The sequence below is a fragment of the Somniosus microcephalus genome, chromosome 8 (genome assembly GCF_052327205.1).
Source record: "Somniosus microcephalus isolate GS21.2 chromosome 8, FLI_Smic_1.0, whole genome shotgun sequence".
NCBI lineage: Eukaryota > Metazoa > Chordata > Chondrichthyes > Squaliformes > Somniosidae > Somniosus > Somniosus microcephalus.
This window is the reverse complement of record NC_140994.1, coordinates 37,590,610-37,604,873: the sequence shown is the minus strand read 5'-3', so window position 1 is coordinate 37,604,873 and position 14,264 is coordinate 37,590,610. Positions and strand designations below refer to the sequence as shown.

The following is a 14,264-nucleotide window of genomic DNA, read 5'->3' as shown; positions in this document are numbered from 1 at the left end:
GTGGTAACATTGACTGTAAAAGGCACGGACTACAAGGATTTTAAACTCCTCGTGATGCCAGAACTCTGTGTTAATGTAATCTTGGGCCTGGACTTCCAGTGCCACCACGAAAGTGTCACGCTAGCATATGGCGGGTCCCAGCCGCCACTCGCAGTCTGTGGCCTATCAACCTTAAAAATCAGCCCGCCCTCTTTATTCGCTGATCTCGCTCCGAACTGTAGGCCCATAGCGACCAAAAGTAGACGGTACAGTCTGGAAGACAGACACTTTATCAAGGCGGAAGTGGACAGACTCCTGCGGGAAGGCATTATTGAATGCAGTACCAGCCCGTGGCGTGCCCAAGTAGTCATAGTTAAAAATAGTGAAAAGAAACGGATAGTAATTGACTACAGCCAGACTGTTAATATTTATACCCAGCTGGACGCCTACCCTTTACCCCGCATATCAGAAATGGTCAACCAGATTGCGCAATACCGAGTCTTCTCGACTATCGACCTCAAATCCGCGTATCACCAGCTCCCCATTAGAACAGAGGACCGCCCATACACCGCCTTCGAGGCGAACGGACGCCTCTACCATTTTCTCAGAGTGCCCTTCGGGGTAACAAATGGGGTCTCGGTCTTCCAACGTGAGATGGACCGCATGGTTGACGAGAATAAACTACAAGCTACCTACCCCTATCTGGACAATGTCACTATCTGCGGGCACAACCAGCAAGACCACGATCTAAATCTTGCGAGATTTTTAAAAACTGCCCTAAAGCTGAATCTAACCTACAACGAAGACAAATGTGTCTTCAACACAACCCGTCTCTGTATCCTCGGCTGTGTGGTGGAAGATGGGGTAATTGGACCGGACCCTGACCGATTACGCCCCCTAAAGGAACTGCCCCTGCCACACAATCCCAAAGCTTTAAAAAGGTGCCTGGGATTTTTTTCGTATTATGCCCAATGGGTGCCCAATTACTCTGATAAGGCCCAACCCCTCATTAAATCGACATCCTTCCCACTATCAGCTGAAGCTCGGGAGGCTTTCACCAGTATTAAACAGGACATTGAAAGGGCTGCAGTGTGTGCAGTGGACGAATGCATTCCCTTTCAAGTCGAAAGCGATGCGTCAGACTTTGCCTTAGCTGCGACCCTCAATCAGGCTGGGAGACCTGTGGCCTTCTTCTCCCGAACCCTTCAGGGACCTGAAATCAGGCACTCTTCTGTCGAGAAGGAGGCACAGGCTATAGTGGAGGCAGTGCGGCACTGGAGACACTACCTAGCCGGCAAACGTTTCACCCTGCTCACCGACCAGCGGTCGGTGGCTTTCATGTTTAATAACAAACAAAAGGGGAAAATCAAGAATGACAAAATACTCAGGTGGAGGATCGAACTATCCACGTTCGACTATGATATTATGTTCAGGCCGGGAGCCCTTAATGAACCCCCAGACGCCCTATCGCGGGGAATGTGTGCCAGCATTCATACGGACAAATTACAGGGTCTCCACAACGACCTCTGTCACCCAGGGGTCACCCGACTATACCATTTTATAAAGTCCCGCAATCTGCCCCACTCCATCGAGGAGGTCAGGGCAATGACCAGAGCCTGCCGCACCTGTGTGGAATGCAAGCCTCGTTTCTACAGGCCTGACCGTGCACACCTTATCAAAGCCACACGGCCATTCGAGCGCCTAAGTCTGGACTTCAAGGGACCCCTTCCCTCTGCCGACCGTAACGTATACTTCCTCAATATCATTGATGAATATTCCCGCTTCCCCTTCGCCATTCCCTGCCCAGACATGACCAGTGCCACGGTCATCAAGTGTCTCTGTAATCTATTCTGCATGTTTGGCATGCCGAACTACATACACAGCGATAGGGGGACGTCATTCATGAGTGACGAGCTGCGCCAGTTCTTGCTCTCGAAGGGGATAGCCACTAGCAGAACCACTAGCTACAGCCCCCGGGGTAATGGGCAAGTGGAAAGGGAGAATGCTACTGTTTGGAAGGCTGTCACGGTAGCCTTAAAGTCAAAAGGCCTTCCGACCTCCCACTGGCAGGAAGTCCTCCCAGACGTGCTCCACTCCATAAGGTCTCTGTTATGTACTGCCACTAACGCTACCCCTCACGAAAAGATGTTCGTTTTCCCCCGGAAATCCACCTCGGGCATATCTCTAACTGCGTGGCTGACGTCTCCGGGGACAGTACTATTGCGGAAGCACGTGAGAGGCCATAAAACGGACCCCCTTGTGGAAAAGGTACAGCTCCTCCATGCAAACCCTCAGTACGCCTATATCGAATACTCTGACGGGCGAGAGGACACTGTTTCCATAAAAGACCTCGCTCCCTCGGGGAGCGGAGTGAACGATGGGAGACTACCCGATGAAGACCTACACTACAAAGAGACAGGACGCCCAGAGGTATCAATACCCAACTTTAACCTGGAGGACACTGCAGATAACCTGGAAGACATTGCGGAGGCCCGGACAGCGGAGGAACCAGAATCCACTCCCCTAGAGGCACCCCAACTGGCTTTGCGCCGATCACTGAGAACTGCAAAACCTCCTGACAGACTCACTTATACCAACTTTTAAGAAACATCACCCCGATGGACTAAATCTATAGAAGGGGTGAATGTAATGAAATCTGTTTGTCTTGATCCTGTATTCGTTTTGCACTCATGTATATTACCCTCCCCCACTGTGTATAGTTTCACTTCCTCTTTCCCGACTAACCTGGGAGGTTCCGGGTCTTGGCTCCGCCCCTGACTTCTCTTACATAAAGATCCCAGGATCTGTATGACTCATTCCTGTGAACCAGTCGGCGTGTTGAGATGTTAGCTCTGATCTTAGTGATTAAAAGCCAACTTGTTTAAGTCTATAACTTCTAGTTTTGTGGTTATTGAAGGCCCATCAGAAACCTTGGAGGAAGTTTGGACTAGTGGGCTAGGGTAAGGAAGGGAAGTGGCAGAGGTAGCTGAATGGATGGTCTCAATCTTGGAGACAAAGAAGTCCATGAGCTCCTCACACTTGTTGTTTGTGAGGGTGGAGGGGACAGGGCAGAGGGGTTTAAGAAGATGGTTAGCAGTGGAGAATAGAAGCCGGGGTTTATCTTTGCATTCCAAAATGATTCTGCAATAGTGAGCAATTTTGGCAGATGAGAGCAGGACTCAATAATGCTTTATGTGGTCCAGCCAGATCTGGTGGTGAATGGCTGAACCAGTTGTCTGCCAAATACAGTCAAGTCAGCATCCCTTGGACTTAAGGGAGCGAAGGTGAGGGCTGTATCGGGGCAATGGCCAGGGTGAGAGAGAGTAATTGTTTTAATAAGGACTAGGGCATCAAAGATGATGGTGAGGATGTGGTTGAGCAGATCGGCAGCTGCAGAAATGTGGTGAATGGAGGGCCAAAGGCTGGACAGTTGGGATTGGGATTTTGTAAGTTCAGTTGTAAGAAAGTTGGGAGAGTTTTATCCAGGGGCGGACACAGGATGAAGTAGGGGTGGGGGGGTGGGGTTGGAATGGGGATGTGGGTGGAGAGCGATACGAGGAAGTTGGCAGAGATGGCCTTATCTGCGATTGACACAACGGGAGTAGCAAGGCCACGAGAGATGGCAAGGTCGAGGGGATGGCTGTGAATATGGGTTGGGGACTTTACATGGAGGGAGAGATTAAGGGAGGGTAGGAGGCTAGTGAACTCAGAGGAGAGAGAGCACGATGAATTGAGATGGAGGATGAAATCACCGAGGATGAGAAGTCGCTTGGTGCAGAGGCTGAGGGAGGAAAGCAGTGAAGATATCTCGATAATAAAAATTTTATGGTACTTGGGTGGGCGGTAGAGAACGATCATTTTAAATGAGAGGCGAGAGGGGTGGAATAAAGTTAGATGCTGAAAGGAGGAGAAAGTGCCAGAAGAGTAGAGGTACAGACCAAGGTGTGATTTGGTGATGCGAGCCACGGCGGCCTGAGCAAGGCAAGTGGTGGAAGGTATAGCCAAGCAGGGAGGCTTTATTTAAGGGTAAGGTGTCATCACCCCTCAGCCAAGTTTCCATCAGTGCCATGATGTCGATGCAATCATCCACAATAAGCTCATGGATGGCAAGGGCCTTGTTCGCAAGTGAACGGACATTCTGGAGGGAGTCGCGGAGAGGGTCAGTGATGGCTGACCCACTGCCAGCGTCCACAGGGTCAGCGCTGGGAGGGGTGAGTTGGACGGGTAGGAGATTGGCAAGATTATCCCCCAGTGGCCGCACTGGGCAGGGAGGTCGGCGAGTGAGTAGGATGGGACAGTTGGGGTTACTGCTCGTAAGGAGGCAGCAACGAGTGCCTCGATGGGCACTTCGTAGGATGGCAAGAGAGACACGGGGAAGCTGTAGGCTTATCTAAGAGAGAGTCAAGCCTGGGATGGCGGCAGGAGAGTAGGAAGGTTGCAGAGTGATGAAAGATTGGGGTAGGGATTTGGAAGGGCAGAGTATCCGAGGGGGGAGATGAAAGGGGACATGATGACAGGAGAGCGGTCAGGGAGGGCTAGAGAGAAAAGGAAAAGGGGGAGGAAAAATAAGTGAACGACTAGGGTCTGGAGCGGCAGCCAAAGTGTGTACGCAAATGGACACGGAAAAGCTCAGGTTACATAGGCCTGGTTATGTAGTAATTCGTGGGTTACTATTCCGGGGTCTGTTTGTACTGAATGCTTGGAGATAACTTTTCATATTTTTATACTTCAGAGTTGCCTGGGTATTTTCAGTGGTTTTTTAGATTTCAAAGAGGGATAAAAATCAAAGAAATAATATAAAGGGTAGAAGCTTGGTGCAAATTTGGGTGTTTGGGGAACAACTTGTGGTTTTCAATATTGTCTCTGTGTAACCAATAGCAAAGTGCTTTTTATACACTCTTCACATTGGGAAGACACCTGAGCACTTCAGAGAGAGGAGTAAATAGACATAAATAGGAGAGGAAATCCAGGACCACCTTCCCAGAGCTGTCCTCTGTGTGGCTAAACCCCAATTTCCTTACCCAATACTGCTAAGTGTTAGATATCTAACTTTAACTAGTAGATACTGCACACCAAGTTGCTGTATATTCTCCACTTTAAAACTAGTAGTGGATAAGAATTAAATACATAAGTAAATCTGTTTATCATATATCGTATTCATTTTCAGTTTTCACAGAATAATGATGGAATTTTGGAATCCAATTGGCAAAGCACCAGTAAAAATCTTGGAATACCATTTAGTAAAAATAGAAGCTAACTTAGCACTCACTGCAAATTAGTGCCTCTGATGTCATCCTCTACATGTCATAAAACCCTTATTGTTATAGCTACATAGGAACATTGGAAGAATCCGCCCCTCAAACCGGTTCTGTCATTTAATTAGATCGTGGCTGATCTGTATCTTAATTCCATCCAGCCACCTTGGTTTCGTAACCTTTAATATCCTTGCCTTACAAAAACCTATCAATCTCCGTTTTTAAACTTTCAATTGACCTAACCTCAACAGCTTTTTGGGGAGAGTTCCAGATTCCCAGTACCCTTTTGTGTGTAGAAGTGCTTTCTGACATCACCCCTGAACGGCCTAGCTCTCATTTTAAGGTTATGTCCCATTGTCCTGAACTCTACCACCAGAGAAGATAGTTTGTCTCTATCTACCCTATCAAATTCTTGAATCATCTTAAATACTTTAATTGGATCACCCCTTAATCTTCTATACTCAAGGGAAAACAAGCCAAGTCTATGTAACATGTCCTCATGTAATGTATCCCTTTTAAACCTGGTATCATTCTGGTGAATCTGCACGACATCCCCTCCAAGGCGAATATATCCTTTTCTGAGGTAAGGTGCCCAAAATTGAACACTACTCCAGATGGGGCCTGACCAAGGTTCTATACAACTGAAGCATCACTTCCTCCCCTTTGTGTTCCAGCCACCATGAGATAAAGGCCAACATCCCATTAGCCTTTTTGATTACTTTTTGTATCTGTGTATTAGCTTTTAGTGATTGTGTACCTGAACAGCCAAGTCCCTTTGCTGTTTCACAACTCCTTAAGAAAATAGTCAGATTGGTCTTTCTTGGATCCAAAGTGAATGACCTCATACTTCCCCACATTGAACTCCATCTGCCACAGTTTTGCCCACTCATTTAATCTGTCCCTTTGTAACTTCCTGCTCCCATCTACTGTGCCTCTTGTCACATCCCATCAATCAGAGTACATTCGCTTTATCCCTACTCTGTGTCTCTACCTCGCAACCAATTACCAACCCATATCATTCACAAAATTACCTCCAATTCCATGCACTTTTATTCTTGATACTCTCTTGTGCAGAACCTTATTAAATGCCTTCTGGCATCCATCTAGACAACCTCCATAGACACACCCCTGTCGACTATGTTAGTAACCTCCTTTTAAAAAATAAAAAAAAAATTCAACTAAATTATTCAGACATGGTATGCTAATTAAAATTCGAGCAAATCAAAGTAGCAGTTGTACTGTACCATGCTCCTTTAAAGTAGATAAAAATAGCCTAATGTTGCTTGAATGTTTACTCACATAAAGGAAGATGAGTAAACTGTGTCAGCATTTTGCCCAGTGTACCATGCAAGATGAAAGATAGGGAAAACTCACTCACTTTAACATTCGGACGGTGTTCACCCCGTAGGTGAAACTATCTATTCCCTTTGTAGATTGTAGTGGATGTTGTTACTGCTGTATTGGCTCGTACAGTTAAATATGCTTTTAAGTAAGATTTTTCTCTCTTTTATGCAGAAGATTGGATTGTTGAAGTCAAAGACAAAAAGCTTAAGATTTTAAATATTTAATGGAAATTGTGAATCTTGAAACCATGGGTGGTACTTCCCTCCACAACCCATAGAAATCCACCCAGTAATTATGTCTTTTTTTATAGGTTTTGAAGTTGAACCCATGGATTCTCACAGTGAAGACACTGGAATTGGTCATCTACCTGCCGCAGTTAATATAGATATAGAGAAACCTTTGAAGATTGTAAGCCTTGAAGAAATGCCCGAGTCTACTGAAATCCAGGAGAAACCTCAACCAGATAGTGCTGCTGAAAAAGGGGACTCAGGGCAAAACCCTCCATCAGCAGAGGCAAACGCTTCCACTGAGTCATTTAAAAGCGTTCCTCGACCAGGTAGGTTTTAAGAATTTGTATTACTTGAAGTGGAAGCTACTATATAACAATCTTGAAGCAATATATTAGCTGTTGACATTTGAGGACCATTTGTTGTGGAGCTGTTTGGCCTGTCACATTTAGTGTTTTCACCAACTACTGTATCACTAAATGGAGACTAGTGAATTGGACTGTCGGAGATGTCTGTTTATTTGTTCCTTTGCTGGTTAGGAACTACGAAGCAAAGCTAGACTAATTTTATTAATGCTATGACCATGGCCTAATATGTCCAGGATTTCTCTTAGTATCTGAAAGCAGCCACATGGCGCATCCTACATATTTTTTTTAGTTGTGTCACCTTGATTTGTTAATTCAAGCTAGCTGTAACATTAGGCCATAAGCAGGGCCTCTAGTTCAGTGAGTTAATAAGCCACTTGTGCAATTCGACTGAATGTCTGATGGTGAATGTTAGATTATCCACAGTAGCTATAGTTTTGATCATTTTTTGGAATGTAGTTCAATCTCCTTAATAAAAAGTTGCCCCCTTTCATGCCTTTTGGTTCTCTTTCTGACCTGGTGTACCTAGGAGCTTGTTTTTAGCATGTGTTCAGAATTTCTCATTGTTTAAATTTGATTCTTACTGCTCGGTTCTCTGGTCAAGAACAGAGGTATGGTTTAGAATGAGGATAGAGTCTGACTTAGCTCAAATTGCCCTTGTGTAGGAATGTCTAGTTCCTATCCAAAAGACTGAGGTCCACTCAGGCGATCAAATAAACTAAGTTTAATGAAAACTAACAGAGTTTAACGGATAACTACAGGAGAACATCGAATATAGGTCTAGTCAGTTCGGAGGCTCCACGAGGACTGCTTGGGCGGTCCCTTGGCTGACGTCATGACATCATCGCGTTTTTCCCGCCGGTGGGGGATCACGTGATGAACGGCGTGACGTCATCGCGTTTACCCGCGCTATTAAAGTGATCGCGCTCTGTACATGTAAACAGTGAAAACAAAGATACAGACTCAGGCTGTAGCCAACATATTATTAAAGGAAATTATATACAATTGATTGGAGTCCCTTAGTGGCTCCGCCACACTTGTTTAGTTGGGATTGTTTAGTTGATCATTTTATCTCCGGGTCCTCCAGCATCTTTGGAAACAGGAAACTGTTATTATGGAATTATGATTTTCATAAGAAAACTTAACAATTTAATTTATAGTTTTATCCTAGAGTAATTAATTTAAGAATTCATGTTTCTTTTATGATCTCTGGTTTTGTTAACTATAAAAAATGCATAACTTTTAATTGGAATATTAAAATAGAATTAAATATTCAACTTTAACCGCCAAAATAACCAGCTGAGCAATATTTCCTCTTGTACCCAGAGACAGTATAGGAAATGCACGTTATCTCTGTTAAATTCGAGATTCAAGATTTTAATTAACTGAAATCACCAGCAGGTGGCAGTGCAGTACAGCAAATTTGCCTAAAAATTGGAATCTGAGGAAATATAGGAGACCAGTACTATTGCTGTATGTTTTCAGTAGGCAACTGCCTTTGTTAAAAAAATGTTGGAATCAGAATAAATGTGGATGCATTTCCTAGTTTTTGCTCTGCTTAATCCTGTAAGCAGAACTCACATCTCATGCTAGCACTGCCCCATATCTACCTATACAGTAGTGTGACAGGGGGCTGTAATATTGTGTCCCCTTGGTCATATGAACTAGTTACCGTAAACTTTGTTGGGCAGAACTGATGAACACTCTGACAAGATGAGGTCGATGCTAAATCAAGAAGATGGCTCATTTTGCAAATGCACATGACTGAACAAAAGTAGCAATCCAGACTTTTTTCTGACTTCTACAACACAATATAAACACGTAGTGGATGGAATATTTACTTTTTAGATCACCTTGTAGCTAGGAAAACTGATCTGCTATACCTCAGTTGCCAGTTTTGGCCAAGATCTGCTTTCTGGCAGCCTATGTTAGGCTTGACTATCGCTGAACATGGGTTTTCCTGTCCTTTTTGTTAATTGCACCCCAGGAACAGAATCTCACCAGACTACTCTGGCAACTACCCCTGTTGTGCTCAAATCAATTGCATCATCTCAATCAGAATAGATGTGAATGATCATTGAAATGTCCAAACTAACTTTCATTGTTTGTCCCATGTTGGTTCAGACACCTCGTCTGAATTTTAATCTATATCTCCCAAGCTATGCTGCCCTGTGAGAGTTAAGTTTAACTCAGTAGCAGCATTTTTAACACACATTACACCAAAGTCCCTCTGTGGCAGCATAATCAGAAATCCCAAAATGTGACAGTGGCCTTATGAATTTATAATAATTTTTGTTTTATTTTGCTGGATCAAGTTTTAATTAAACATCTGTTATGCCTTGAAGAGTGTGGCATTGTTCTGATTTTTTTTTTAGGTCAATTTTAGTTTAACAGCCTTTGAGTTAAAAGATGTTTAGGTTGCCTGGAGGAATTGGCACTTTCTCTGATAACATTATTTAAACAAGAACTTCCATGTTGCATTCCGAGAGGAAAGCCATTTTAAATAAACAGGTCATCGCTCTCTTATAGCTATATGATTATTACAGTCCATATAATATAAATGTTTGAACTTCTGCTCACTTTCACACAAATCCTTTATTGTAGGGAATTGAAAATTATGTATTTAACTGTGTAGTATATGTACACCTATTCAGAGAAGTGCAAAAAGATGGGGACTTTTGAGTTCTGAAGGGATATTTGCAGAACTCAAACCTATTTTAATTGGAGCAAAGTTTGAAGGGGCTGTGATCTACTGCAAAATTGGATAATGTTGATGTCAGAAGGCTTGGACTTTGAGCATGGAACTAGTGGAGACAATTATAAAATTAACAAATCTCTGCTGAGATTATGGATAGTCAAGAAAATATATCTTGTGCGTGCTTGCATGTATACAAGTTACATGGTTAAATCACGACCGAGAGTCCAGAAGGATGTGTTGCCTACTTGGTGCAAAGGTAAAGGATGTCTTGGAGCAACTGGAGAGGAACTTGGAAAGGGAGGGGGAAGATCCAGTTGTCATGGTCCATGTTGGGACCAGTGACATAGGGAAGAAAAGGGAAGAGGTCCTACTAAGGGAATATCAGAAGTTAGGAACTAAATTTTAAAAAAAAACAGAACCTCACGGGTGGTAATCTCGGGATTACTACCCGAGCCACGTGCTAATTGGCATAGGGATAGACAGATCAGGAAGTGAATGCGTGACGGAAAGACTGGTGTAGGAAGGAAGGGTTCCATTTGATGGGACACTGGCACCAGTACTGGGACAGGAAGGGACTGTTCCGCTGGGATGGGCTCCACCTGAACCGGAGTGGGACCAGTACCCTAGCGAAAAGGATAAATATGGTTGTCGGTAGGACTTTAAACTAGTAAGAAGTGGGGAGGGATCTGGTGAAAATCACCAAAGTCTGGAGACCAAAGTATTAGGAGATGAGAGTAGAGGTCAGACCAAGATGAGGAACAAGGGTAACATAAATGGTAAGGGACCAAATACAGTTATAAAACAGAAGTATAAAAGGACTATTGAAAATAAAATAAAAGGAATAACTACGAAAGACGAATTAAACTGCCTGTACAGAAACGTACACCAGCCAAAATAAAACCGCGAAACTAAAGGCAATAATACGCAGCGAGGAGCAAGATGTAGTAGGAATAACTGAAACATGGCTACATGAAGATCAGGGCTGGCAACTAAATATTCTAGGTAATGACATAATCATAAAGGATAGGGATGGAAGAAGTGGGTAGCACTACTAATTAGAGATAACAATGGCAGTCGAAAAAAGGGACGTAACTAACAGAGGGTTAGAAACAGAATCCATATGGATTGCTTAAAAAAAAAAGGGATCGGTCACGCTAATAGGGGTATGCTGCAGACCACTTATTAGTGGAAAGGAGGTGGAGGAAGAAATATGCAAGCAAGCATGTGAAATGAGTAAAGAACATAGAATAATAATCATGGGAGATTTTAACTACCCCCAAATAATCTAGCAAGAAGAGACAGCAAAAGGGGCACAGGGAATGGAGTTTTTACAATGTGTGCAAGACTCCTTTCTTGCCCAGTATGTAAAAAGCCCAAGAGGAGAGGGAGCACTGCTGGATCTTGTAATGGAAAATGAACCAGAACAGATGAGCGAAGTAAGTGTCGGGGAACATCTAGAGACCAGCAATCACGACATAATAAGGTCGGAAACAGTGGCAGAGTGGTTATGTTACTGGACCAGGAATCCAGACTAATGATCCGGAGACATGAGTTCACATCCCGCCACTGGCAGCTGGGGAATTTAAATTCAGTTAACTAAATCTGGTATCAATAATGACAAAAACCCATCTGGTTCACTAATGTCCTTCAGGGAAGGAAATCTGCCATCCTTACCTGGTCTGGCCTATATGTGACTCCAGACCCACAGTAATGTGGTTGACTCTGAAATGGCCTAGCAAGCCACTCAAAGGCAATTAGGGATGGGCAATAAATGCTGTGAATGAATACATTCTGTGAACGAATAAAAAAAAAAGATAAAGATTGAGAAGGACATCTGTAAGACAAAGACCAAAGTAATAAATTTGGGAAAAAAAGCTGAAATGGAAAAATTTACTGACAAAGAAATGGTGATCAATAGAGTCCAGGAGAAATATATCCCACTAGAAGATCCTGATTTTTCTTTTGTTATTTATGTGTCTGTAGAATACTATTTCTTTTTATATTCCTTGATAATTTAATTTTGTGGTGCCTCTTTGCCTTCCTAAATGTTTTTTTGACTTCTTTCCAAACCTTTTTGGATTCCCTTTTGTCATTCTCTCCTTTGTGTACTCTTTCATTTCAATTTTGCCCTTATTTCTTTATTCATCCATGGTGTGTCATTACTGGCTAGTTTGTGCCAATGCATTTCTTGTGTGGCATTCTTAATTCATAGTATTAAGTTGCCACCATTTGAATTGCCAGTTATTTCACTTTAATGCTAAAATTCAAAAGGCTCATCAAACTGCTACATGTTAGAGGAATTAATACAAATTTATCATTTGCCTGTTGTTACTCTTTTCTGAAATTACGGTGAAAAAATAACCGCATAATGGCCGTATAAAAGGATAAATAGGACCGTAGGTAGGACTTTAAATCAATAAAGGAGGGGGGTTAAGATTCAGATAGAAATAACGGTAAAAATGATAAACTAAAGATAAGAAAAAGAAGGGATGAGAGCAAAGGTCAGACTACAAAATGTGATAAAGATAATATAAATACTCCACGGTCAGAAAACTATAGAAGTAATGATATACCTGATATAACAGGAGTGATGAAAAGTAAGAAAAAGTTTGAGATAAACACCAACTATGGGCAGTGTGGCGATTGTTACCCAAATAAGAGTTCCGTACACAAATGTACGCACCATAACAGTAGGGGTCTAGACAGAGTAGATAGAGAAACTGTTCCCATTGGCGGAATGTTCAAGAACCAGACGACACAGATTTAAGGTGATTGGCAGAAGAACCAAAGGCGACATGAGGGAAAACTTTTTTGCGCAGCGAGTGGTCATGATCTGGAATGCACTGCCTGAAAGGGTGGTGGAGGCAGACTCAATCGTGGCTTTCCAAAGGGAATTGGATAAGTACCTGAAGGAAAAAATGTTGCAGGGCTACAGGGAAAGGGCGGGTTAGCGATACTAGCTGAAGTGCTCTTGTAGAGAGCTGGCACGGGCTCAACTGGCCAAATGGCCGCCTTCTGTGCTGTAACCATTCTATGATTCTATTTTATGATTCTATGATGAGGAATGAAACAAGCGAATTAGAAGCACAAATTCTGCTTAAAGGATACGACGTAACCATTAGAGACCTGGATACAAGCTGGGCATGACTGGGAGCTAAATATTCCAGGCTATAAGGTCTTTAGAAAGTATTGGGAAAGAAGGCGGGGTAGCACTATTGATAAAGGACACTATTGAAAGAAGGGATATCAGTGAGAGTGTGCAGGCAGTGGAAACACTTTGGGTAGAATTAAGAAACAGCAAAGGATCCAATACTATGGTGCGACTTATCTACAGACCTCCTGCCAGTAGTGATGTAGTAGCGGAGTACAGAAATAAGGAGATCAGAGAAGCATGTTACAGAAGCAAAGTGGTTGTAATGGGAGATTTTAATTTTCACATAGACTGGGAGAAGTAGAACAGCTGAAGTCGTAAAGGCCGTACTAGATTTAGTGATGAGTAACAAACCAGAATTAGTTAACAATCTGACAGTAAGGGAGCATCTTGCGAACAGTGTGACAACATGATCTAATTTGATATTAAGTTTGAGAGGGAGAAGAGAGTCACAAACCAAGGTATTAAACTTAAGTGAGGCTGACTTTGAAGGGATGAGACATAAACTGACCACATAACACAAGTTATTGAATCTCTCTTCTATTGCCATATCAGAGTTTGGAACCATTCCAAGGCTGTTATACAGTTTCTTCTTTTTTAATGCTGAATTTTGGTTGTTTAAATGCATCTCGGGTAGTAAAAGTGAAGTATGATGGGGGAATATGGAGTGACTTCCAAGTGTTGCAGTACAGATAAGTTACTTTGAATATTGGTACTCGTGAAGAATGGATATTCTGGAGTGGTTGGCTTTTAAGATGGGCTTAATTGTATTATTTGTTATGTTTTAGTTGAGTGTTACAGTGGGATGTTTGAAAAGGTTATTGCAGTGAATTTGATCAGCAATTAATCAAAATACCTTTTTCTTTGCTTTATTATGTCAAAATCTACCCTATGTTAGGACTTGAACCAAGTTTTTTAAAAATTAAAGGCAGAGGAGCAGATCCAAATAAACCACCTTGCCGCAAAGCAAAAGAAGTTCGGAGGGAGCTCAAATTGGAAAAACAGTTCCAGAAACAGCAGCAACGAGAAGTGGGTGATGCATCCCAGCACCAAGAGCCCTCTTGTGCCAACCCTCGTACTCCCCCTTTGCAGCACCGTGCCCCCCGAGGAAATCAACCCAAATCATTGGAAGAATTCATTTCTGAGTCTCTATCTCCAGATGCAGTACATCAACTGGAGGTACTTTTTCAATTTCAGTGCAGTTTGTCATGCTGAGCCTTTTATCCTTTAATATTCTTCAGTTAA

General features: G+C 42.9%; 1 protein-coding gene across 10 annotated transcripts in view; it reads left to right on the top strand.

Annotated features, from left to right (window-relative positions):
• The window catches only part of ate1 (arginyltransferase 1), a 322,895-nt gene that overhangs the window by 37,228 nt on the left and 271,403 nt on the right, over positions 1 to 14,264 (top strand). For 7 of the 10 annotated variants that reach the window (XR_015079213.1, XM_085994567.1, XM_085994574.1 and 4 more), the window contains exons 5-6: positions 6,889 to 7,134; positions 13,918 to 14,198. Coding sequence is in view for 9 of the 10 variants with exons in the window: in XM_085994567.1 (XP_085850693.1) it covers positions 6,889 to 7,134; positions 13,918 to 14,198 (527 nt within the window). In the remaining variant the exon portion in view is untranslated. The remainder of the gene's footprint in view (positions 1 to 6,888; positions 7,135 to 13,917; positions 14,199 to 14,264) is intronic. The other 3 variants (XM_085994572.1, XM_085994568.1, XM_085994571.1) reach the window with 1 other exon arrangement.